The sequence below is a fragment of the Microchirus variegatus genome (genome assembly GCF_963457635.1).
Source record: "Microchirus variegatus genome assembly, chromosome: 22".
Lineage (NCBI taxonomy): Eukaryota > Metazoa > Chordata > Actinopteri > Pleuronectiformes > Soleidae > Microchirus > Microchirus variegatus.
The window spans coordinates 17,797,302-17,813,741 of record NC_139823.1 but is presented as its reverse complement, the minus strand read 5'-3'; the positions used below and the strand labels follow the sequence as shown (position 1 = coordinate 17,813,741).

The window sequence follows — 16,440 nt, the reverse complement described above, 5'->3', positions numbered from 1 at the left end:
TTAATATTCTCTATATTGTTTTTTATTCTTGTGTATTGTTAATATTTTTATATTTATCTGGAAATTATTCTAAATTTAAATTGTATTTTATTTTATTTTATTTTTATTTTTATTTTTATTTTTATTTTTATTTTTATTTTATTTTATTTTATTTTATTAGTGCTTCACAGTTGCACAGAGGGGCTTGTTTTGCAATGTCATTTCACTAGGGTGTACTTGTACATCCACATGTGACAAATAAAAATCTTGAATCTTGAATCTCCATTAAACACACACGAAAAATATATTTAATTCTCATTTGTAAAAAAAAAAGTTCGAATAATAATAACACAATTTGAATAAAAAAGAATAATTGTTATTATCATTTATTATTATTCGTTAAAGCCATTCAAAACATAATACATGCATTTTACTATCATCTGGGTGTCAATCCTTGGAATTGATCATTCTTACTCCTCTCCACCAGATGGCGTCGTTGTAACCATATTTGGCATATGGTGAAAAAACATGCCATTTCCACTAGATGGCACTGTCATATTGACATATCCCAGGTATCATTCTAATTTGTTTATTCATGATTTATGTAATGATATTTTATGTGATGCTGTTTCAACCATATCACATTTTCTTTTCTTCCTATGTATTATTATTATTATTATTATTATTATTATTCATTACATTTCAAACGTGTCACAACACAGACAAATACATGCCAGGCTTGACTGTGTCTAAAACTTTATTTGATGCTTTACTCATTTAACACAGTGAATAAAAACAATTATGTTAAACGCGAATAAAAACAATAGTAAATTGACATTTAATACCAATAACTTTGTGAACTCAAATGTTTGTATATGTCGTATAAAAATTACATTTCCAAATTTTTTCTTTTGCTCCAGCGTCCATTCTTCAGACTTCATCCAGGACGACTACATAAACAACGCCTCAATTTGACAAGACGATTATGATATTTTATAAGACATGATTTCTTTAGATAACGTTATCAGTGTTAGTAATATTCGATTCTCACTCAGTCTGAGCCGGTTTTAGATTTAAAATGGGTTTAATGCCCATGGTTTGAATGATCCAGGCTTGCTTTCTGGGATCTGGAAAAAAAAAAAAAAAAGTATTATAATAATAAAAAAATCAACAGAAAGTGAATTGTGTTGAATGAACCATTTGACTATCATTACCTTCTGTGTGAACACGGATGCACAGGCCAGACACGCCCTCTCTGGTGTTGAAGGACTGTCCAGGGAAAACGGGCCGACTAAACCGGAATCTGAGCGAGCCGCGGCCACGGCGTCTTTGATGGCGAAAAACGCTGAACTGCCCAGGAACAGAATGGGTTCTCCCATGCCCTGTGTGTGTGGAAGAATCATCAGACCAGACATGCTAGTTGTTGTGGAGAGAACCAATCAGTGACAAAAACTAGCCTACGCTGTCGGGGGCCGACAGCAAGGGGTATATCCGCGAACTTGTCCAATCCTCAACTTTCCAATATACCCAAAGTATACGCACTCTGCCACTAACTGTTTTAATTAATTATTAATAAATTCAACAAAATAACTGTATTATAATAACCTATTATACCTTGTTAAATATTATGAATATTAAAATGCTAACCACACCTGCCATATCTTCAAAGTGTCCAAATGTCATGAAAAAGCATACACTATGTTTATTAAATTTCATGAAAAAGCTACGATATGTTCAAACTTTCCATTCAAGGCATTAATAAAGAAATGGAGGCTTAACTGTTTTTTATATGATAATTAATAAATGTATATTATAATGTAATAAATATTATGACTAAGTGCTAAATAAACCCATGATATCCTCAATGTGTCCAAATGAGCTCAATAATAAAGAAAAAATGCCTTAACTATTTTTTCTGTCGAAAAAAGCCGAAAATGTGTTTTTAGCATAATAAATTAATGAATTTGCTAATTAATAATAACGTTACAAAGATAGGGATAATTCTCAGGTGGTATGTGATGCGCATGCAACATTTAGAAGCCAATACCTGCAATACTTTGGAAGATACAGGCGAAAATATGGTTTTTATATCATTAATTAATTAATTAACTCATTAATAATAATGGTAGACAGCTCAAAATCAATAGGGATCATCTACAGGGGGTATGTGACCCATAGACCTGGACGCGGACGACGACGCGGACGCGAGTGCAAGACCGATTCCATAATATCCGCGCGCGTTTCTCGCGGATATAATAAACAAAGACAGTCCTAAAAACCTTTGAGGAGTAGATGGCGTCGGGGTTGTCCGAGTCGGGCAGCAGGTAGACGTTGAATTGCAGCGGCAAATCACAAACGGCGGGGATCTTATACTGAGTGGGGCCTCGAGTATACAGGAGCCCAGAGGGGGAAAACTTCAGCTCCTCCATGGTGAAGAGACCCAAACCCTGCATGAAGGATCCTTCAATCTGAGCGATCAAAGAAGGACAAAAAAAGATGGAGGGGGAAGAGAAAGGATGTAACACATGAAAACGTTGACATAATCTTAGAGTGACGAACTTGTGCTACCTGTCCAATGTCCACAGAGGGGTTCACACTCCTGCCGTTGTCGGCCACAATGTCTGTCCTTACAGTCTACAAGATTTACAACAAAAACGTCTCTCAGATTTGCCTTCACAAACACAAGATTCAAAGATTCGAAGATCCTAAACGTGTGAGTTCTGACCCTGTAGTCTCCCGTGAGACAGTCCAGCTCCACCTCACAGCAACACACTCCGAACATGAAGTACACAAACGGCCAACCCTCCATCTTCTCCCAGTCCATGTAAGCGTCTGGACCTCTGAGGACACACATGGAAAAGATGTCGCTGACTGTGTTCACACACACACGTGTGTGTTGACTGTGTTTGTCTGTGTGCGTCTCACCTGTAGAATCCAGTCGCAGATAAACTGATTTTCTTGAAAAACGCTTCTTGGATCTGACAAAAAAAAGAAAGACAGAATAATAATTAGATTCACGTCTCATTGCGGCATTTTCTCAGGTCATCATACCCAGCTTTCCCATGATCCCTTGGGGTTCTTTTCCCTGATTGGCTCCAGGCGCTGGTACAGAATCTGGCAGGCGTTCTGAACGAGAGAAATTAGTAAAATCATTATCAATTAATCGGTAACGCTTTCTTTTACAGTCCCCTAATTACCTGGTATTTAGCTGGTAAATTCATGGTAACACTAAAGTGTTGCTAGGTAATTACCAAGGGTAATAAGATAAGTAAATACAGTGAAACCGTTGCCAAAATACTGGGTAATGCACGGTAATGTACTCGGTAAGTAAAGTAAAACTGTACTGTAAAAGAAAGCCAAGCTTGTTTCCATGTAATTACACACATTTTTAGGGTTAGGTTTGTTAGATTACCCCTTGGGTAAATAGCTAGTAATTAGGGGACTGTAGGTACCTGCTTATTACCAGTTTATAACCCAATAATACACTTACATTTACCATAGTTTTGCCATAGTTTAGCTGTACATACCTTCTTATTAACAGCAGTAATAACACGCTATAATTTACTATATAGTTACCAGGTAAATGCCCAGTATTTTGGCAACAGTTTCACTGTATTTACTTTCTTATTACCATTGGTAATTACCTAGTAACACTTTGGTGTTACCATGAATTTACCAGGTAAATACCTGGTAATTAGGGGACTGTAAAAGAAAGCGTTACCAATTAATCATTTAATTTGTTCTGTTTGACAGAACACTTCACTGTAGGACCTGGACTTCACCTTGACGGCCACGCCGTTGCTGTCGGTGCTAAAGGAAGCAGCGGTGGGGCAGGTGTTGGGAACAGTGTTGGTGCTGGTTTCGCTGATGTGAATCTTAGAGACCGGTATGTGAAGCTCCCGACTTGCAACCTGGCAGCACACGGGAGACAGAGCCTGAGCTTTAAAGGTGATGTTAGCAATAAGCCAGTGCTGTTGGCAACTTCTGCAGAGACACGGTTTTTCCTAACAACGGGTCTCGGTGTGGAGACGCCTGGATCATGGAGACAGAGGGAGGCAGGGATGGATTTTCTGCAGTCAAAGTACCTGCTGCATGCATTACTCAAGAGTAAAATTACATAGAATCTTCCCAGAAACATCGCCCATCTGTGAAAAATGTAATCGAACGGAGGGCAAACCTACTTCACAGTTATATACTATGCCCCAAATTAGAGAGTTTCTGGTCCGCAGTGTTTTCTTTTCTCTCAAAGGTCTTTAAGACTACATTGAGGCCAGATCCACTCTTGGTCATACTAGGAACCTGCAGAATATGCAACGTCGCCTTCTATCCTACGGTCTCCTTTGTGGGGAAAAAACTAGTTCTCCTCCATTGGAAAAAGATGGAGGCACCAACTTTTAAAGCATGGTTGACTGCACTGACTGATACCTTACATCTGGAAAGGATTCCTTATTCTCTTAGGGACAGATTGGAGGACTTTAAGAGGATGTGGCACCCGATTATTTCTTTCTTGAAACAGGATGCATCATAAACCTGAGTAGCACTTGGTGGGTGGGACAGGGAGGGACTTATGCACTTTATTACTTTGTTTTAATTATTAATTTTTCATTTTCTCTCCCAGTTTTGTTTTTCATTTAGTCACATACTTGTGACATCTTTCTGTTGCTTTTGTTACAAAAAATGAAGCATTGTATAAACCGAGATGGTTGTATTTTTTGATATACTGTCTGCTTCACAATAAAAATATTTGAAATAATACAAAGTACCTGCTGCATTTTGGTGTGGATTCCCTGACCCATCTCTGTCCCGCCGTGAGTGAGCAGCACAGATCCGTCTCTATAGATGTGGACCAGAGCACCAGCCTTTGACACGACAGGAGAAAACATGACGTGACGTCTCAAGCGAGCTAACAGAAAATGTGCAAGAAAAAAAAAACGAATCCCAGACCTGATTTAAGAAGCCGTCAGAAAACCCAAGGCCAAATTTAACGGGGATGATGGACATGCCCCTCTTCTTCCAGCGGCTCCGCTGGTTAAACTGCTCGACGGCTCCGCGGCGAGCGTCGTAGTCGGACGCGGCCTTACATTGGTCCCAGCAACGCTGTATGTTCTCTGCGCTGAACTCAAACTTGTAAGGAGTGAGTGAAAGACCCTTGTACATGTTGGTCTCCCGGATCTGAGGTTAAAGAAAGAAAAATAGCAAATAAAGTGTTAGATTTGAACAAATAGATGATTAAAATGAGTGTTTTTTGACGATATGACCTGGTCCGCAGGGAGTCCCAACACCGTGGCCACGTCGTTGATCATGTTCTCCACCACGAAGATGCTCTGCGGCACACCGAAGCCCCTGAAAGCAGTGTTGGAGGGTAAGTTTGTCCTGCAGGCAGCAGCATGACCTCGGAGGTTGGGGATGTTGTAAACACTGTCCATGTGGAGCAGAGTCTTCTCAATCACCTGCAAACAAACAAAAAAAGATTGCACACTAGATGCTTAGTCACCGACACTTTTAAGAAACAAGCAAGCGCCGTTTCACCAACCAGAGTCGATTCATCCACAGTGTTTCCGGCGTTGGTGTAGTACTGGACATCTGCAGCCACGATCCTTCCATCATTCGTGAAGCCGGCCTGAAAACAAGCAGCGGTCAAGTGTCAGAGTTTCTTCACGTGTCTGCTAAAGGTTCAGGTGTCACAGTATTTCCTTATTAAATCATTTTACTTTAATTGAAAAGTAGATAAAAGTAGACACTCTAGGTGTGAATGTGAGAGTAAGGGTGTCCAGGATGACCGATGTCAGCTCGGATTGGCACCAGCAGCCAAAGTGGAGGATAAAATGGCAGATGGAGGGATGATTGACAGCTTTCCGTAAAGCAAGTCGTGTCTGTCTGTCTGTCTGTGACAGGCGTATCACGCTAACAATTAGTCAGATCGTCCTAAGATTTTGTATATGGGTTGAGCACGGCCCGACGGTGTGCATCCTTGATTTTCAAATCTTTTGGAAGAATTTAAATTTTTCTCTGATTTATCACGCTGCTTCAGGCAGGCAGCGGCTCATCAGCAGCAGCTGCGATGTCTGTGGCGGGGAGGTGGGAGTGAAGAGGCTGTCCTCAACATTCACCAATACGCGAGCATATGTTTGTTTTGCATTAGCATGCTACGACTTTGCGGCTAACTTGGCGAACCTGATTCCAAAGGTAAGCTAGCGAGGCTGTCAGTGGCGCGGCTGACAGTTAACAACAGCTAGCTACGCTAATCAGGGTCTCTGCAGGTTTCGACAAGTCAAATTTAAGACTTTTTAAGACTTTTTTAAAGACCACAATGAATACAATTTAAGACCCATTTCAAATACATACTGGCAAAAAAGTACAAAAGACAATTGGAAAATTGGAAAAATTGGAAAAATTGGAAAATTGGAGCCACAAATGGTTGAACTTGCAATTCGGCTTATGGGCTATCGTTAAGTTTTCTCCACTGCTATGCTAAGCTGCAACACACAGCGGCGCGCGCACAGCACGCTAGCTAGTGGTGCTCGATAAATTGTCACCGGGCAGCACAGGTGACCTACTTTAGTTCCGTGTTGTAGTTATTGTTGTTATTGCATCCTCAAAAACGGAAAAAATTCAAAGTGAGACTGAAGTTTATCCACGTTTTAAATAAAAGTCACGTTTAATAGATTTTTAAGACCTTTCAACATTGTATTTAAGACCTTTTATGAGATTTTAGGAGAATTTAAGACATTTTAAGGCCTAAAATTCAAATAATTGGATTTAAGACTTTTTAAGACCCTGCGGATACCCTGGCTAATGCTAATCGAAAATGAAAACATTTGCGTTGTACCTCATGAGGTTGCACAGTGTTATGTATTATGTTAGCCTTTACGTTCCTTATCATGCATTACCATAACTGAAGGAATACATACTTCCTGCAGTGGGAGCTGCACTAGTTCAAATAAAGGGTGTTGTTGTTGTACCTTGTACTTTCCCAGAACAGGGTGACGAGCTCCTGTGATCAGCATGTCCTCGCCTCGTTCCAGAACACAGCGGACGGCTCGATTGGTCCTGGAGAAAAAAAGATTCCAGGCTTTTAATATCATCAATCATTTAATATAACGTCTTCCAACCCGAAATAGACTCCGGTTTGACTCACTTCCACGCAGCCACAGAGGTGATACAAGCCAGAATGGCTGTTTTGGTGACCTTCCCTCCAAACGCTCCGCCGATCCTCTTGGTGTGACAGGTGACTCTGTTGGACGGGATGTCCAGCGTCTCTGCGATCGCCAACTGTCAGGAAAACAAACAAACAACGCACTCGTAAACACGCTTAGGATCACAAAGTGAGAATCCCGGCGTCTCCGTGCACCTGAGTTAGAGTCGGCCACTGTGTGGAGACGTAAGCTTTAAGCTCCGCCTCCTCTCCGACAGGAACAACCAGCATCGACTGAGTCTCCATGTAGAAATGCTCCTGTCCACCTATTCGAATCTCACCTGAGGGAAATGAAATAAGACGAAGATGTAAAAAAAAAGCACCTGAGAGAGACTGTATTTTAACAAAACAGTCAAATATTTTACCTTCAAAAGTCCGATCGACACTTTTAAAAGCCTCCGTTACGTTTCCTCTCTCAATCATCCTCCGAGGCTCAAAGAACGACGACTTTTCAACAGCTTCCTGTCACAGAGGAAGAATAATTTGCGCTCACACTCACCGACGTGTATTATAAATGCGCTTTTGGTGTTTGGACGGAATGACAAAAAAAAGCCCTCTCACGGACCTCTATGGTGAAAACAGGCTCGGGTAAATCTTCATAGCTGATTTTCACAGCGGCTGCAGCTCGTTTGGCGTGCGCTCTGGTATCAGCGAGGACTGCGCATATCATCTGACCGATGCACGACACCTGAGGATACACAGCGATGAAGAGAATCACTTCTCCGATGAGGTCGGGAGAAAAACGCTTCCGTCTCAGGCAAGAATTGGAATCGGTGGGAAGTTTTTTTTCTACCTCTTTCTCAGCGAGCAGCTCCTCCTCATAACCTTCCATTGTTCGAACTTTCTTTCCAGGAATATCTGCAGCCGTGACGACGTCGAAGACACCAGGAAGCTGCAGAGCTTCGCTCACGTCCAGCCCCCTGTTGGACACAAGTCACATTACTAAAAAAAAAAAAAACTAGAGGGGTGATAGTCGACGAGTCCATGCGCCCACATTTTTATGCCAATTTTAAAGCAAAATTTGCATAGGCAATGAAGGCCACTTTGGACATGTGGTGTGCAGCTGTGACCTTGGAAAGTAGGTCAAGGTCACCCATCTTGGAACTTATCCGAGATACTTGTAAGAGGCATCCACAGTGCCAGTTTGACATCAATACAATAAATATTTGTCAAGTTATCGCGTTGACATGGTTGAAAAGTGCAGTTTTTTGGCTATTTTTCAAGTTTCAAGTGCAGCTGTGACCTTGGAAAGTACGTCAAGGTCACCCATCTTCGAACTCGTCCAAGATACTTGTAAGAGGCATGGACAGTGCCAGTTTGACATCAATATGTTGAATATTTGTCAGGTTATCGTGTTGACAAGGTTGAAAAGTGCCGGTTTTTGGCTATTTTTCAAGTTCCAAGTGCAGCTGTGACCTTGAAAAGTACGTCAAGGTCACCCATCTTCAAACTTGTCCGAGATACTTGTAAGAGGCATCCACAGTGCCAGTTTGGCAGTAATACAATAAATATTTGTCAAGTTATCGCGTTGACAAGGTTGAAAAGTGCTGGTTTTTGGCTATTTTCCAAGTTACAAGTGCAGCTGTGACCTTGAAAAGTACGTCAAGGTCACCCATCTTCAAACTTGTCCAAGATACTTGTAAGAGGCATGGACAGTGCCAGTTTGGCAGCAATACAATAAATATTTGTCAAGTTATCGCGTTGACAAGGTCGAAAAGTGCCGGTTTTTGGCTATTTTTCAAGTTCCAAGTGCAGCTGTGACCTAAGAAAGTAGGTCAAGGTCACACATCTTCGAACTTGTCCAAGATACTTGTAAGAGGCATGGACAGTGCCAGTTTGGCAGCAATACAATTAATATTTGTCAAGTTATCGCGTTGACAAGCTCGTAAAGTGCCGTTTACACATTTCTCACATTTCCCCGCAAAAAAAAGGCGTAAAAATTCAGGAAAAATTCAGAAAAAAGTTTTTTGGACAAAACGGAAAAAAACGCCTGGAGATATTCACCCGCTAAACAATCCTGCAAAATGTGAAGGATGTACGCGCACAGGAAGGTATTCATTTTAGTCCGGACGGAATGACGTACGGACGGAACGGTGCGAACGCTATATGCATAAAGCGCATAAAACGCATAAAAAAGACGTGGAGATTTAGGAGAATACGTGAATGATCACTTACGTGATCTTAGCGTGTGCTCGAGAGCTCGTGACCAGAGCCAGGAAGAGCTCCCCCTCTGTTCTGGGGATGTCGTCACAGTAGACGGCTTCACCTGTGGCCTGGCTGATGGCAGAGCGATGCATGATGGGACGCCCCACTGGGTCATGGTTGCACTGGTCCTTTGACACATTCTGCAAAAGGAGAAGAGAAGCATTTATTTAAGATAAGGGGCAACACATAATTAATATATAAAAAAAGTCTTCTTTGTTTTTTGGACCTGAAATTCCTGCAGGCCGGGTCGGATCTCTCTGGGTAAAGGTTGGATCGGCGTCGTCTCGAGAAGCTCGTCTGTGATCAACGCGTTCGCTTCTCTGAGCTTCTGCAGGATCTCCAGGTAAAACTTGAAGAGGAAGCTGAGAGTCAGGGACTGCCGAAACTCTACTTTTCCTCCCGGAGCTGAAGGAGACAGTGTCAACTCTTCCAGGAGGACGTCGTAGACCTGACTGAGAGTGTCGTCGTTCCAGGGCCTGAAGGGAAATCAAAAATCAGGTCCCGATGTCCCAAATATAGAGCAATGATTCATGCATTCATTACTTCTGATTGATTAGAAGAAATTAATCCATAATGAGTGAAATATCTCACTAACTTTGCGATGAGGGCTGCACAGGTTTTGGCAGCACACACAATGGTTGGTCCCATTCCTCCGTAGTAAATGATGACGTCCTCCACGACTCTGGATCCCTCGGAGAAAAACACTCGCATCCCAGTCGTCACTGTGGCAAAGGCGCTCTCCTTCCTCGGAGCCTGACGGAAAGCTCGAACAAACTCCCCCTGCAGGACAAAACACGGCAGTGCCTTGTGTTTTTCTACCTGATCATGGCTGTGCAATGCATTTAAAGGGACACTGTGTAGTATTTAAGGGTTTATATGACCGAAAAGCAATTCATTCAAGGATAAGAAAGCATGCAAAGTGTATTATGTATGTAGATCATATATGTAAAACTGAAATTAGGAAAAAAAAAACATGTTTTTCAATGACACTGTAACATGTTTAAACTAGGGCTGAACCATTATGGCAAAAATATGAGTCACAATTACTTTTGACTGATATTGAAATCATGATTAATAGACACGATATTCATTGATTTCAAAACTTGAGTATTTATTGAACCACCAAAACTCAACTTTAAATATCATTTAAAAGAACAGCCAGAAATTACGGAGCCCCCGAAGAGATATGACGAAAAAAAAAAAAATTACGGATTTTTTTTCTTTTTTTGAAATCTCGAGTTTCAAAGTCGAGATCTCGAGTTTTCAAAAAAATGTGAAAAAGTTTTTTTTTTTTTTTTTTGAAATCTTTTTTTCCATCATTTTTTAATGCGGCGCATTAATTGTTTTTCTTCGATTATAATGTTTTTATGATCGTGAGAAGCCAAAATCAAAATCACGAATAAAATCCAATTAATTGTCCAGCCCTGGTTTAGACCCCCCTCAAATTTAGTTTTTGAGGCTTTCAGGGGGTCTGGAGTGTTAATCAGGGGGGTCTAACCCCCTGATTAACACTCCAGACCCCCTGTATTTCGCAGAGTGTTTTTAGGTCTTGTTGTCAGTGTAATCACTGTTGCTTTGTCGGCTGTAATTGAAAACCAAAGATAAACACTGACTGTATTTTATTGTATTCTATAAGGAGAAAAGGAAGTCTGAACATGTGATTGTGCTCTCCGAGTGCTTTTCTAGTTTTTCAAAGGTTAGTGTTAGGTTTAGGATCATTTGTACCTTTCTAGAGAAGGGAATGAACACAGAGACAACAATCTCTTCAGGTTTCAGGACGGTTTTCCCAAAGCTCACAAAGAAGTCCTGATTCAGAGCGACCTCTCGTTTTCCTCCTGGTGAATTCAAACATAACCTCTTGATAAATTGAGTCAAGGAGTCAAGAAATACTTTTGTTTTTACAGATTTTGTTACATTTTACAGACTCACCGCTGGATAAGACGCTGAGTTTGCAATTCCCAGCAGCCAAAACGGGGTTCAGGTCTGAATTAGGGTACGCACTCATGATGTGTCCTCCAAGAGACTGAATATGGGAAAAACAATAACAGAAAGTGAATCCAGAAACAAGACATACTGAATATACTACATCTGGAAAAACAAAATCCACTGACGGCAACGTTACGGATCTGCTGGCCTGCCAGGTTCCTCAGCTGCTGGATCAGAGCCTTGAAGAGTTCGGTCTTTGTCTCTGGAAACTGAGGAACCAGATCCTCCAGAAGAGACTGGAGCTCAGAGAGACACCAGCCAGCTCCGAACCAAACACCTACACAATAAAACAAGAATGAGTTGGTTTATTGGTCAAATCTTTCGCACTATTTTGCCAAATTGGTGTCTGTGTGACAGGTTCACCCACCCTGAGGTGTCTGAGTGACCTCAAACAGCTCTCTAACTCTGCCTGGAGATATTATCAGTGGATGCAGGACACCTTTGAACTTCATATCTGGACCTTCAACACAAAGCAGAGACCACAATTGACTTTTGAAGAGTTTACCTTGTCCCGTGTCTCTGTAATTGATGTTAAATAAGATGTTCACCTATGTTAGTGTTGCCCATGACAAGTGGAGCATTAGGGTTACTGGTCTTCAGCTGGACCAACTCCTCCAGTGAAGTGGGGAGAACCCAGGTCATCCTCTCCCCATGGAAGGTGAGTGTCTTAGGGTTTGCCGTCTCTGCCATCAGCTTTTGGACAAATTAAAATGTTTTCATTTATAGTAATTTTCTCAGGTTATCATATAAAGTGGCTACTTGACTGAATAACATGATGACGTACAATCAGTTCAGGAGGGAAGATCAGCTCCTGCGTGGAGTCCAGAGGCAAAAACTCTTCTTCGTTAAACAACTGTGGCTTTTCCTGGAGGACACAGGTAAGACAATAAGACATAAATTAGAACCTTAAAAAATTAAAAATGTGGAAGTCTGAATGAAAAAAGAAGAACAAAACTGATCTCACCTGCTCTGGTTCATCTTTATTTTTCTCTCCGTTGAGGCAACAGTTTCCAACTCCATTGGTTTGGCAACAGTTGGCTTCCTGGTAATTTTACATTTATGTCACATGACGTGCAGTAGTTGGTTGCACTTATTTTAAACATTTTATCTGCACAAAGCAATTTATGCTGAGCCACGTGAACTCAATAAACGCCGTCGTTAAACTCTGTACCTGACAGAAAGTCCTGCAGCCGTCAATAATCGGGCGATAACCAGTGCAACGACACAGATTACCTGGAAAAACAAAGACATAGCAGGGTGCATGTAAGTTTTATTATATATATATATAATGTAATTATTGATATTGCATTGGGTTGTATATAACACAAATGTTCATATTAGTATTTAATAGGTGAAAAGGAGGTAGGATCTAACAACTGAAACTCCAGATTTATCCTCCAGACAAACAGGACAAAACAAAGTCAACAAACCAGCCAGAGCCTGGGTGATGTCCTCCATGGTGGGCTGAGGTCTGTTCCTCAGCAGAGTGTACATGGACATCACCATTCCTGGAGTGCAGAAGCCACACTGGGAGCCATGAGCCTTGGCGATCCGCTCCTGTAGAGCCAGCACAACACAACATCCACAGCTCATTGAGTTCAGTTTTTACACATAGAACAAGATGGCACATGTTTTCAGAAGGTTCTCCACGCGCAGGCTTGCACAGCACGAGTGAACGTTAACTCTCCCCAGAACATCTGAGCTGCACATTACAGGTCAGACCACATTTTAGGGTTATATGGTTACAGCAGGCGGAAGCAAGTGAAATTAAAGACGGTTTAATTTAATACTTTTGTGATGCTACCGGGAAAGAAATTTGAGACCAATTTGAAAATACAAACAGGAAAAACGTCCAAGGAAACTTCTTGCTTTCTTTTTTCCCTTTACAGACTTGCAGTGACCGTGTAACTGACCTGCACAGGGTGGATCCTGGTCTTGGTGCTGCCGATGCCCTCCACCGTGATGACTGCAGCTCCATGGAGCTGACTGACTGGCAGGAGGCAGGCGTTGGCAGAGTAATGTCTGATGGGACAGTGAAGGTAAGACTGACACATGCACAACTGTTCTGGCTCGTTGATACTAATCCTGTATACGGGTTCCAAAAGTGTTCTTCTGGAACCATTTGTTTTTCAAGGCTTCTTGGTAACACTAGTGGTTCCAGTAAGAACCATTTTGATCCAGAGAACCCTTTAAAACCCCTTTTTCTAAATAAAGGGTTTTAAACGGGCTCTTGGTGGAACCCTCCAAAACACACAACAAAACAAAACATTTCTGGCGGCCCCGCATTGAATTACAGTTGATAGTTTTAATCCAGGAGCTACTAAGCTTGTTAAATGTTTATTGGACATTACTGGATACAGACCAATGAGTGTAAACTGTATTTACTGTCATCAAATTTTGGATGACAGTGACACAGTATAGTATGACGTTTTTGTCAAATTTTGGCATTTAAATTTTTTCCCAAAAAATTGTCACATTTTGGACGACATAGTATAGTGTGACGTTTTTGTCAAATTTTGGACCAACATTTTTTGAAAAAAATTGTCAAGTTTGGTACGGCATATATGTAATTTTTGTCAAATTTTTGACCGAAATTTTGTTTGAAATTTTTTTTCAAATTTGGGACGGCATATATGTCATTTTTGTCAAATTTTGGACCGAAATTTTGTTTGAAAAAAATTGTAACATTTGGGACGGCATAGTATTGTACAACGTTTTTGTCAAATTTTGGACCGAAATTTTGTTTGAAAAAAAATGTCAAATTTGGGACAGCATATATGTAATTTTTGTCAAATTTTGGACAGAAATTTTGTTTGAAAAAAATTGTCAAATTTGGGACAGCATATATGTCATTTTTGTCAAATGTTGGACCAAATTTTTTTTTGAAAAAAATTGTCAAATTTGGGACGGCATATATGTCATTTTTGTCCAATTTTGGACCAAATTTTTTTTTGAAAAAAATTGACAAATTTGGGACGGCATAGTAATGTACAACGTTTTTGACAAATTTTGGACAGAAAGTTTGTTTGAAAAAAATTGTCAAATTTGGGACAGCATATGTCATTTTTGTCAAATTTTGGACCAAATTTTTTTTTTTTTTTAAATTGACAAATTTGGGACGGCATAGTATTGTACAACGTTTTTGTCAAATTTTGGACAGAAATTTTGTTTGAAAAAAATTGTCAAATTTGGGACGGCATATAATGTAATTTTTGTCAAATTTTGGACCGAAATTTTTTTATTTTTTAAATTGACAAATTTGGGACAGCATAGTATTGTACAACGTTTTTGTCAAATTTTGGACCAAAAACTTTTTCCCCCAAAAATGTTAAATTTTTTAACGACATAGTATAGTATGTCGGTTTTTTCAAATTTGGGACGCCATAGTTATTACAAATGGGATTTCTTTCCGTTTTTTTTTCTTTTTTTTCCCTTTGGCGGCCCTCAGTCCAATGTTGGGTTCCTAAATTGGCCCTCGGGTATCAACACTTTGAGAACCCCTGGTTTAGAGGATACCTGATGGTTTTGGTGGCAGGTTGATAGCAGGACACCATAACCGTACACGCTCCACAGCCTCCACCTCCACAGCCGTACTTGGTTCCAGTTAACCTCACTGCAGTCACAGTTAAGGAACAACAACAAAAATCACGCTCTTCATTGTACGCGTCTTTATATTCGGCCGGTTTCGAAGGATACGTTTCTCCCTGAGAAAGGGCAACAGCGTCATTTCGGGGTCTGCATTGCTCTCCGTGACCTGTTTTTAGATGAAAATCACAATCAGAACAAAGCAATCGATGATGATAATCTGGTTCTAAGTGCTCTGACAGATACAACGTTTAATTTCTGATTCAGATTTGTGTTTTCACCGTCGAATTTGGGGCCGGGTAGACTAATGCAGTATTCCTTGGAAAAAAACTGCTCGTTTTTCACTGGTGTCATGATTTCTGGAAGGTTTTCCTCTCATCCTTGTCTTGAAGAGCAGTCAAAGCTTATCCAGAGGCGATTCTAGAGTCTGCAGGGGCCCTAAGCAAAAATTCCCAGGGGGGGCCCTTCCTTCATCACCATTATGTTATAAATAATCTGACACCAACGAAAAATGTATGAGTTCAAAATGAACGAAATAACACGGGAAAACCTTGTAATTAAAAAGTATGTGAAAAATATAAATGTAAAGAACAATAAAATACTGTAAATAACTGAAAAAAAAAACATATAAACTGAGTTAAAAAAGATATGCATTACACTGTAAATAATCCTCTTCATTTTCCAACTTGCAGAACGATAACTTCACACAGGTTAAAGTGAGGTGGGGCCCCTTTAGGGAGGTTTCCTACTGAGATGTCATTGCAAATCGTCCGTTTCAGTAAAAACAGCCCTCAGGCTCCGAGTGTCGGGGGCCCCCTATCAGCTCGGGGCCCCAAGCAGTTGCCCGCCCTGCCTGTTCACAAGCTGCGCCCCTGCGCTTATCCCATTCACCAGTGACGCAACTTGACTCTGCACCTCACTGTTTTTGATCGCGTCCAACTTTGGTGTTGAATAACACAAACGGTGAGGACATGAACTGTGTGGTCCACAGTCCGATCTGATAGCGAGGGGAAGATCGTGATATTCTCCAGGCTGTAGGTTACCTGCTGCAGTGGAATAGTCAATAACTACCAATACGGAGTGTCCTGCAGCTGGATCAACAGCTAGATCTTGCCACCTGTAGTAGATCTGTAGGGTGTAGTGGTTCAGGTGCGTCAGGTCGTGCTACTGTCGGACATCCGTGACATGATTTGGTGGTCGGACGGTGTTATAATCAGGGGTGTCAAACCCATCAGCATAATGTAAAGTAAACGTAACCAAATATAAAGTAAAATAAAGGTAACTACTCTGTAACTCTCTGTATTTATTACTTATTCAAGTTACAAAAATGTAAACGCGGTCCGCGACGGTGTTTCTGGACAAACTAACAGTTTTAAAAGTCTGTATCTGCTGCGATCACAGTCTCAATCTCAATTTCGCTCGTCGCACGACGCGCATACAGCGACGCACTGCGCATCTAGCGGGCGGGATGCCGTCACTTTGCGTGGTAG

The 16,440-nt window shown here is 41.0% G+C and overlaps 1 protein-coding gene across 1 annotated transcript; it reads right to left on the bottom strand.

Annotated features, from left to right (window-relative positions):
* Nucleotides 1-851: 851 nt before the first annotated feature.
* LOC310943058 (aldehyde oxidase 1-like) lies at nucleotides 852-15,092 on the bottom strand (the record flags this gene model as incomplete). Its single annotated transcript, XM_083908554.1, has 33 exons — nucleotides 852-1,106; nucleotides 1,194-1,361; nucleotides 2,259-2,447; nucleotides 2,548-2,613; nucleotides 2,705-2,819; nucleotides 2,905-2,957; nucleotides 3,031-3,105; nucleotides 3,762-3,890; nucleotides 4,743-4,838; nucleotides 4,924-5,151; nucleotides 5,238-5,429; nucleotides 5,513-5,599; nucleotides 6,942-7,029; nucleotides 7,118-7,251; nucleotides 7,331-7,455; nucleotides 7,540-7,636; nucleotides 7,740-7,862; nucleotides 7,968-8,094; nucleotides 9,350-9,519; nucleotides 9,606-9,855; nucleotides 9,975-10,159; nucleotides 11,105-11,214; nucleotides 11,309-11,402; nucleotides 11,491-11,642; nucleotides 11,733-11,825; nucleotides 11,914-12,058; nucleotides 12,150-12,230; nucleotides 12,330-12,407; nucleotides 12,537-12,598; nucleotides 12,796-12,922; nucleotides 13,279-13,387; nucleotides 14,882-14,978; nucleotides 15,062-15,092. The coding sequence occupies 33 exons, from the start codon at nucleotides 15,090-15,092 to the stop codon at nucleotides 1,053-1,055; spliced, it is 3,930 nt and encodes a 1,309-aa protein (XP_083764680.1). The 3' UTR covers nucleotides 852-1,052.
* Between the last annotated feature and the right edge of the window lie 1,348 nt (nucleotides 15,093-16,440).